This window comes from Hypomesus nipponensis, chromosome 9 (genome assembly GCF_054491055.1).
Source record: "Hypomesus nipponensis isolate SF chromosome 9, ASM5449105v1, whole genome shotgun sequence".
In the NCBI taxonomy this organism is placed as follows: domain Eukaryota; kingdom Metazoa; phylum Chordata; class Actinopteri; order Osmeriformes; family Osmeridae; genus Hypomesus; species Hypomesus nipponensis.
The window spans coordinates 4,908,226-4,918,492 of NC_140369.1; the positions used below are offsets into that span (position 1 = coordinate 4,908,226).

The following is a 10,267-nucleotide window of genomic DNA, read 5'->3' on the forward strand; positions in this document are numbered from 1 at the left end:
TCTCCAATACCCCATGATTCTATGGCAACTTCAGAACTACTCTAAGGCATATACTCAGGGCCGGTCCTTCCTACAGGCGACATAGGCAGCCGCTTAGGGCGGCATGAAGAGGGGGGAGGCATTTTCCCCAAGTGCATCCTTCCAAGTGGAGTGGGGGGGGGGGGGGGTGGGGGGGTGGAGTGGGGGGGGTCCCAGATGTGCTAGGACGGCTTCTGCATATATTGTATATATTTTTGGTCTTTGGTACAGAATATCAGAAATCCTATGGCATTTCAATCGATCTATCCATTTTCGTTTCTTTTCATTGAATCGTTTTTAATACATTCCTAATGTTTTGAATTGAAAAAGGTATTGAACTCTTTTCCCATTGCAGCACATGCCTATTCTATCGCAACGTGTATTCCAACAAACACATTTGCCGTGCCTTGTTGAGTCACATGTCTCCTGCATCAGACAGGAAGTGCAAAGTGGTTAGTATAGTGCTAAGTATAAAATCAGCAACTATCATGCAGCATTTAAGGCTTTTTAGTTTGCATAGAAGTTGGTTTGCAGCTAAAGCATTAGGCAGCCGACAGGTAAGCTAGTAATATTAACAGCTAGCTAGGAGGGTGCCAAGCTCATTAGGTTCTGAGGGAGAAAAGTGTGGAACACGTGACACATAGGGTGTGTATGGTAACATTCTAGATAAAACTAATGTAAAAAGATTAATAACATTTGTCAGAAGACCAGTCTCCTCCTTGCTAGCATCACATACACTATGGATGAATATTTAGACGGGAGAGGAATACTTAAGAGGGGGATTACATGGTAGAACAGTGGTCTTGCAGGCACTGTTAGAAGATCACAGTTGGAGATGATTCCGAGGTTGAATATATCAAGGTTTGGACAAAGTCAATTGATTACCCATGAGCCTTTTGTAAAACTACATTCATTATGGATATGGGACAGACATGGCACAAGTTTGTGGTGACTGAAACAAGATTGGCAAGAAAAGCCAAACATTGGCTTCTGAAAGTATTTTGTGTACTTTCTTGGTCATCATTATGTAGAATTTCACTGGACGTAAGGACTTTATGTAATCAATTGTTTAACTTTGTTTTTAGGGGAGAGATTTAGCTACTAGTAGGTTCTGTTGCTAAACTTCCACATTGAGTGTTGTCTAAACCTCTATATAGTCAACCATGGATTATTCCAGAAAGTGGTTCCACAGTCTGATCAAGTGACAGCATAGACCTCTGGCGCCCCCTGTGGTAAAGAGATGCAGTGGCAAAGAGATGTGTCTCCAGAGGTAGATCTATGGCCCGGAGGGGGGTCTATGCTTTAGCACCAGGAAGGTTGATAGGGTCAAGCTTCCTCATCTTGAAATAAGACACCAGCTGATTGGGTACCTCAGCCAGAACACTCTGGGCCAGAGCCTCTTTAGGTGCCTTGGGAGGGAAAACAAAGAGAGAAAACAATGAGAGTGTTGAGAGGACATGTTACAGTGTAGGAACCTCATGCTACTAAGATAGACTGGTGTGTTCTGGTCAGGATATGCTAGTCTACAACACTGACCAGAAGACTCAGGTACTGTACTGCAACATGCTGTGCTGTGATCAACAGCTTCAGTCCTGTTCTATATTAATATGTTGCGACCAGGTAATTCAGGTACAATCCTACAAGTATTATTAAATTCAATATGCTTCATTGGCATGAATGTTCAGGTGTAACAACATAAGTGTAATGATGTATTATCCTACAGGTACTATGGTACTATCCTACAGGTACTATGGTACTATCCTACAGGTACTATGGTACTATCCTACAGGTACTATGGTACTATCCTACAGGTACTATGGTACTATCCTACAGGTACTATGGTACTATCCTACAGGTACTATGGTACTATCCTACAGGTACTTGTCTGTGAAAGAGACGTACATTGCTGAACTGCCTGAAGGGGACAAACTGGACGATGTCTCTGGCCACTGGCTCCCCGCTCAGGGACTTGAGGACGCTATCGTCTCCATCCAGCATCTCCATGGCCTGGGAACCAGCCAAACAACAAGTGAGTGTTTATATGAATGAATGAATGAATGAATGAATTAATGCATTTGTGAATCAAAAGTCATGTTAGATGGAATGTTTCTTGTCTCATAAAATAATATAGTATATAATATAAAAGGTTATACATTAGAAGTAAATGGCAAATTATATTTAGATTTATTTAATAAATATTATATTTCTTTAGCTTCAGGAGGTGATCATCACTCGCACCTTGAAGTCGGCCTCGCCCACTCCGATGATGATGATTGACATGGGGAGGCGGGACGCAGCTACAATGGCGTCCCGTGTCTGGTCCAGGTCTGTGATCTCTCCATCAGTCAGGATCAGCAGTACAAAGTATTGCTAAGAAAGAGGAAAACGAGGGAGAGAAAAAGACACGAGTCACTGACAGATGATAATACGACAGCAGTGTGTCTGCCTTTGTGTATTGTAACTTTCTGTGTGTATGTGTGTGTTTGCATGTGTGTGTGTGTGTGTGTGTGTGTAAGCTTACAGATGCGTTGTTCTGTTGTGCTCCCCCAACAGCGAGACGGGCAACATGGTTGATGATGGGAGAGAAGTTGGTGGGACCGTGCAGTTTGACTTGGGGTAAAGCTAAACGGTAAGCCTCTATGATGCCCTGGACACCTACACACACACACACAGAAAACAGCAGTGTAGTTGAAGACTCAGTACTGTATCTGTGCAGCTTGCCAGGGCTTACATCAGCCAGGGTGTTTGTGCTGCTGGACTAGGAGCTCTAGGGGCTGGGGTCAGGGTCAGGTGGTATACCTTGGCAGTAGGGGTTACTGGGGTTGAAGTTCAGTGCAAACTCATGGGAGACCTGCCAGTCTGGAGGAACCTTGGCTCCGAAGCCAAAAGCCGGGAAGAGTTTATCACTGAGGAGGAGATGAGAGGAGGGCAGAAGGATCAGGGCGTAAGTATAGTGTTTAAGTTTGAAGGATTTAGTGTGTCGTGTTTAGGATGTAATGTATAGAGGCCTCACAATCCTGGTCCTTGGGAGACCCTTCCCTGCATGTTTTCTATGTATCCCTGCTTTAACACACCTGATTTAAATTAATGGGTCGTTATCAGGCTTCTGAAGAGCTTGATAATGACTTATGAATTTGAATCAGGTGTTCACGTAGAATGTAGGGTGTAAAATGTGAGGTGTAGAATGTGAGGTGTAGAATGTATGGTGTAGAATATAAGGTGTAGAATATAGGGTGCAGAATGTGGGGTGTAGAATGTGGGGTGTAGAATGTGGGGTGTAGAATATAAGGTTCTTACGTATCGTAGTCCTGCACCACCTGACCCACAGACCAGGTGGCCAGCAGATACTGGTTCTGCCCGTCGGGGCTCAGGTAATGCAGAGAGCTGGGGGAACGAGGGTCTCCGTTGGACCCCGTGAAGTCTATTCCCACCTGGACACAAGGACAGCAGAACACTTCAGGACCGTGGAATGTTTAGAATATTCAGTAGAACATTCAGAACAATAGAATCCGAAAAGATACGGATATGGGAATTTAATCACAGCTCATTCATCATTAGGGCATACAAGATGTGAGCTTTATATGGTCAAATACTGGCCAGACCATGTTTTTACTTTAACTGTGCTCTGTGGATGATAATAACTTCCTGTGGTGTTATGTCCTTATATGGTCTGCATGTCCTTTATCAGGTGTAGTCCAGTAAGAAGATGAGTTATTCATCCAGGAAATGTGGATTTCATGTCTGGTTATTATGTCCAACTACGATGAGAGACTCAGGTGAGCTATCCCCACCCTCATCATCATCACCATGCTGGGGAGGGAGAGTGGCGTACCGTGAAGTTGATCTGGCAACCTCCCATCACATAGTCCAGGAACGAGTACTGAGCTGCCAGCTGCAGGGAGAACACACCCACCAGTTACCATGGGCACGGACACATCCACTTGTTACCATAGACACATATATTCACAGGGTCCCATGATGGACAGCCACATGCTACCAGGACAGGGTTGCTGTTGAGTTATGGGAACTGTAGTCCTACTCAACTCAACATCTGTGGAAATATCAATATTATAGACCTACGTGGCAAGACTTAAAAATGACCACTCCAGAGTTCTTATAACTCTTCTTCTTCTTCTTCTTCTCAGGGTGGATACAGTCAAACTCCACCTGGGGGCACAGCGCACACTAGTGGTCAAACAATGATACCTGATCACATCGTAATCATCAGATCCTCTACACTGTAAAGCACACTTTAATATATTTCAGAAACTAAAGCATATCATACTGACATAAATATGGAAATCAGAGGGACCAAGAACAACATTTCTACCTAAGAGAAAAGTTACTAACCACTGTAGACAGATACACTGTTTCTAAAAGCCTTATTGGGAAAAAGTGGGGTTGAATAAGGACAGAGTAGAGGATAGAGAAGGAGGATAGACAAGAGTGTTGAAGAATACTACAGAGAGAGCAGGATGGAGTGAACACTGATGTACTGTAGATAGAAAGGAAAAGCATGGTCTCACCGGTGAACCATGGGCAGCTTTCTGCAGCTGTGCAACACTAGTTTGGAAAACACCAATGAGGTCATGTGAGCCATCGTTATCATAGTCAGAGCAGTGAACCTAGAGGAGAGGAGGAGAGCAGAGGTGAGAAGGAGCGAGAGAGGGGCTCACCGCTCTTTGCCCTCCAATAGCTTGGCAGCCGTACAAGTGAACTGGCCAATCATGTCAGAGCTGGTGTCCTCTTCCTTATCATAACGCACAACCTGCCAGTAATACACATGCCAACACACACACACACACACACAGATCAGGACTGATAGTCTATCCATTAGCGGTGGGCGTTATACCGGTATGAATGCGAATACTGGTATTGCGTTGTGCCATGATATGGATTTTGCCATTTATTGTATATTTTATTTTAATTGTATTCCACTTAGTACTGCTAGTTTATGTATCCTTAGTATAGTTAGACCACGTATTTAAATTTAAGATTCCTATATGTATGCCCCTTCCTGCCAAAGCAAATTCCTTGTCTGTGCAAACTTTTGTGGCGAATAAATCACCCTTTTCTGATTCTGATAATAATTGTTTATAGCTCAAGCTAACTCACTACAAATATTTAACAGTCCCATTCTTGCAATCCCATAAACGTAGGCTACTGTTGAAAGGGTCGGCTACTGAGAAGTCGCTCTGCATGGCAATTAAACATTGCGACATTTGGAAAATTCAACTCATGCGACACACCGGAGTTACCCAATCCAAATCCGTAAAAGGGCGGTAGATTAGCCACTGCAGTGCGGATTGCATTGTCATGACATTTTAAGAATAACTAATATATCATGATATATACCGTTACCGTCAGTGCTTACGAATTATACCGGGATAAACATTTTAGGCCATACCGCCCAGGCCCACTATCCATTAGGACAGGCTTTGGAAACAGCTTCACAGTGAAACAAACCTGAAGGGAATCAACACAAAGAAACAGCTTTTCCTTTCAGACAATACGACTATGGGGTCCTATTGGGCATGCTAGGCCCTGCGTGGGTGGAGGGTGTAAATCAAATCAAACTTTATATAGCGCATTTCATACCAGAAAGCAACACAATGAGGGGAAAAGGGGGGGGGGAATACAAACACGTTTTTGACACTAATTTTCCAGAGCATGTGAGCATTTCTTTAGTGTGTGTGTGTGTGTGTGTGAGTTAGTGTCATGGTCCTTTCCTCCAGATGGCAGTCACCTTAATGCTCTTCTCCAAGTCACAGCTGCAGAAGGTTTGCAGGGGCACGGTGAAGGTCTTCCAGGATGGGTTCAGGTTGTTCTTCACCACCTGACAGAGGAACACACAATGGTCTTCCATGTTCCACACACGAGAACATTTCTTTACAAGTGTGTCTTGTGTGGAGTGCATCAGTGTTGCCGATGTGTACGTGAGGTACTTTTGGCGTGTGTCGAACGTTGCGTGTGTAGCTGTTTAGTGTAGTGCGTTGAGTGTGTGTGTGTTGTGTTGGTGTGTGTGTGTGTGTGTTGTGTTGTTTACCTCTGTTCTGTGCACCAGCTGCCACTGGCCATCGTCTCCCTGCTTGAAGAACTCAAGAAATGGGTCTGATTTCCCAAAAAAATCCTGCGACACACACACACACTTCTGTAAGTGCCGAGTCGAAATGACGAGAGGTTTCATCAAATCCCTACTGTCCTTCATCTCTCCCTACCTTCTTATCCAGGCTTTTAGCTGCCGCCTCCAGAACTATGGATCTGTTGTCTTTAATCTCCTCTGCTGTGATCTGGAACACACACACACAGACACAATCAGAAGATTTCCATAACAGACACAAATTAGTTATTTACATACAATAGTATGCATGCCGAAATGTAAATTTCGACATTGAAGGTGCCTTCAGACATCTACAGAGGAAGCCAATTCATGGTGACCACAAGTGACACACACACAGTTTCACTCACAGTGATGGTTCCTTTGCCAGCAGGCTTGCCCTTCTTCAGTTGTAACGGTCTGGTGAGCTTCTTGCTGGAGACAATCTTGACACACACACACACACACACACACACAGACACAGGTGTTAGCTAAAACAGCCCCCACAGGACTGAACTACAGTGGGTTGTCTACACCAGTGTTTCCCAAACGGCGTGCTGCGGCACCCTGGGGTGCCGTCTGACGAGAGCAGGCGTGTCGTGTAAAATCCTTCAACAAATTTTCCTTCGAATTTTCCTTGCCGCTGGATGAGTCAACTGACATTAGTGGGCACGCTCATCTCCTGGAAAATGTTCGATTCGTAGATGCAAACCCAACTTCCCGACCAATTTGTTGTCGTGGGCGGGGCTAAATTGGGCTGGAAGCCAGGCTAGGCAACAGCATTAGAGAAACTTTTTCCTTTTGTAAATCAATGCCTGACAAAACAACGGGAGAATAAATATATTGTGTGTAGTAATAAATATATTGTGTGTAGTAATAAATATATTGTGTGTAGTAATAAAAATATTGTGTGTAGTAATAAATATATTGAGTATCTTGAACAGCGGGGGTTGAATTGGAAGGACTGACTTAGTTGATGTACTGATGAGCCGCTGCCATAACAGAGAGTACGAAGGGCTTCATTAGCAGAGTCAGAGTGCTAAACCCACGTGTGAAAGGCACTCACTGCTTTTTACACAGGGAGGCACTGATAGCTAAGATGCTTCCGAAGGAACTTTTTGATGTACTGGACAAAGAAGTAGCCTAGATATAGTTAATTTAATCAAGGCAAGCCCACTGAAAAGACAATTTTATGCGAGGAAATGGGAGCGGAACGTCAGAGCTTGTTATTACACACGGACGTTCGATGGCATTCACGCCGTAAGGTTTTGGCACGACTCTACGAACTGAGGGAAGAGTTAAAATCAGGAGGATTCAAGATATGCAGAGTTAAGTCCTTTTCATTGTGGGGGGGGGGAGGGGGGGCCACAACATTTAGAATCTTTTCTAAGGGTGCCATGACTGAAAAAGGGTTGGGAAACACTGATCTACACAATTAATTAGTCTAGATTAGAGTGAATAAGGGAAGATAATGGATGGGATCTTTATCTGATTGATGGAATCATCTATCCAGTAGCTAGAGTGGTTAAAGGACATTATCACGATACTCAAGGGATTTTCACTGAACGTCTATGACAACATCACTTGGACTTTCTAGGAATTTCAACAGAATGAAAGTTCCTGAAAAACATTCCCACAACTAGCATCAGCCTGTTGTAGCTGACTGACTGGGTTAGTAGAAAGATCATTTTGATGACCATACAAACGGTCCAAGCTGTGATGGAGGTATTGATGAATGACACCCACCTGTCCCAGAGTGCACTCAAGCCCTCCCAGGAAGTCGTCATCGCTCAGGTCAACAGACTTGTTATCGATGTCGTAGACGTCCAGCTTCAACTTCTGGACCTTCTCAAAGTAGTAGTCCACACGCAGGCGCTTGCTGAAGGAGGGGTCCTGGCAGTTCGTCACACATTCTGTACGGTCCAGCTACACATACGAATACACACACACACACACGAATATCTTCACCCGCTCCATTTCTTCTTTCCACGCCCGTCTAGTCCTCATATCTTCTCATGGGTCTACCCAAACGCGCCCGCACACCCACCCTGCTTCATTCTTACCTCTGCCCACTTGTCATCCCCAACGCACTGCAAAAGCACACACAGAGGATCAGACTTTGAACCAACATCCTTGTCTAGAAGGTTGCTGCACGAGATGGAGAGTTCGATCTTCGACACGCAATCAGTCGCCATCTGAAAAAGACAGACCAGTTCGACGGGTTAAGAGGGTTAACTTGTAAGTCCCACAAATCACGGTAAACAATACGTATTTTTCTTTTTAGAGATAGAACTACAATGTTTCACAACCGTGAACATCAGAAAAAGTCTTCAAGTATTGCAATTGGAAAAAACAAAACAATTCGATCACAGCAATGGACTTAGCCACACAACTGACTTTTTCATAGCTTCCAAATGTAACCTTTTTGGCTGAAGTCAGAAGGAGTTAAGGGGCGCGGCAGAAATCTGGGGTGGCCTAGCCCACACAGATCAGGACTAACCAAAAGCAACTACATGTTTCGCAACACCATCAAAGGGTAACGATCAAACTTCGATCAAAGCAAGTTACCTTGTTTCACCCAACAACAACGTATATAAACAGACGCTATGTTGACCCACCACGTCGAGCTGAGTACAAGTGGCTTAACTGTCACTGAATAGATGATTTCACCAGAGAATGTCTAATATGGGGAGAACTCCCACTCTCGGGAAACTTCCGGGTTCTGAACTGGTTGCAGTTCCACTTTAGTTCCATATGAGGACGAGTGCAGAATGAATGGAGGTCTATGGAGCCCCTCAAAATACACTTTTATCAGGATATAATTTTTTGTCTAGTAATTTGAATTCTGAATTTGAAAGGGGAGGCAAAAAATACACACCGCTAGGGGATAGATTTTTTTAAAGTCGCCTTTCTGTTCTAAAAAGCCTTTTTAAATGTAATTGACGTCATACATATTGTATGGCCCGAGATACTGCTTGACGGCAAACTCTGGTTACTGCCACTTTTCTCTCGAGGCATCGACAACACAGCTGACAGGGGAGGCTCTCCGTGTCATTACACATGTCAATACAAGAGTTTTTGTTTGCTAATGCTGTTGCTAATGTTGCTAATGCTCTGATATTCTGGTTCTGCTTCGGATGCCATCGAGCGGGATCTCTGGTCGTAGTCAGTCCTTCACTAACCAATCAGCATTCGTTAGCAGAATGCTAGTGTGTTATGTGCAACAACGACTTACCCTATAAGAAATTGAAAGGACACAAGTACTCGTTCATTCAACTTTCGAACTGTAATCCATGTTGAACATGCAAAAACTACAATCAAATCTGAATAGGGAGTGGGCAAGCTCTCCTAAAACAGGCTCTGACTTCACTTTCGACTTGACGTTCACAAAAGGTGTGGACATGAACAGCTACGTAACAGCCCTACCATTGGATAAACTGCCTTTCTGCAAGCGGTGTTATTGGCCAGCTGATACATCACTCACGTTCTTCTGTCATTATAGGGGGAATTTGCGGAAGTGCGCCCATGCGCGTTTGATAAAGATGTTGCACAATCCCAGTAGTTAATTTAGATTTCACAGTGGCCTTGCAGTTTTACACACGCATGAATATAGCTTTATAGCCACTCATATCCTAAACACAAGTGCACAATCATGTCTGTTAAGAGAGCCGCAGTTATACGACTGGCTGCACGTTATGATATAAGTTTCCACTTTAAAACATAAACATATGTCCATATGGAGGTATGCCATGCAGGGTTCAGACCCTGTGAAAATACCACTATTGGAGCAGACTAATATAATAATCAGTTACATATCGTCATCTGGGGTAACTAAGCAACGTTCGCTAACTTCAACTGTCTGCTAAACTGTGCGTCTGTCCCGCACGGCATGGTTACGGCTATCGAACCAAGTTGGGCGGGGTTGCTGGTAAATGCTTAGAATAGGGAACAGACTCGTGCTGCAGCCTGCCTAAAATAATTTGGTAATCTAGGTTAACTAACTTCAATGTGAGCAACTATTCCCTCCACTGTCTAATACCGGCTACACACTTGCATTGTGTGGACTCAAAAAGTCCTCTTAGTGAATAGAAACATAAAATATAGCCTTTTTCTTCACATTGCTCAGCCCATCCCAGTCCAGCCATAAACCGT

General features: G+C 44.0%; 1 protein-coding gene across 4 annotated transcripts; it reads right to left on the reverse strand.

Moving 5' to 3' along the window:
- Positions 1-175: 175 nt before the first annotated feature.
- LOC146272451 (copine-3-like) lies at positions 176-9,497 on the reverse strand. 4 transcript variants are annotated; one of them, XM_084706283.1, is made up of 16 exons: positions 9,351-9,497; positions 8,179-8,310; positions 7,862-8,041; positions 6,487-6,561; positions 6,237-6,308; positions 6,065-6,148; positions 5,765-5,854; positions 4,545-4,643; positions 4,099-4,185; positions 3,851-3,910; positions 3,316-3,449; positions 2,818-2,924; positions 2,540-2,673; positions 2,257-2,388; positions 1,921-2,025; positions 176-1,427 (listed from the first exon to the last, which is right to left on the reverse strand). In XM_084706283.1, the coding sequence occupies exons 2-16, from the start codon at positions 8,308-8,310 to the stop codon at positions 1,314-1,316; spliced, it is 1,605 nt and encodes a 534-aa protein (XP_084562409.1). In that variant the 5' UTR covers positions 9,351-9,497; the 3' UTR covers positions 176-1,313. The 4 variants fall into 4 exon arrangements, with proteins under 4 accessions (XP_084562409.1, XP_084562408.1, XP_084562411.1 ...); XM_084706282.1 differs by lacking the exon at positions 9,351-9,497 and adding an exon at positions 8,684-8,811; XM_084706285.1 differs by lacking the exon at positions 9,351-9,497 and adding an exon at positions 8,734-8,752.
- Positions 9,498-10,267: the final 770 nt, after the last annotated feature.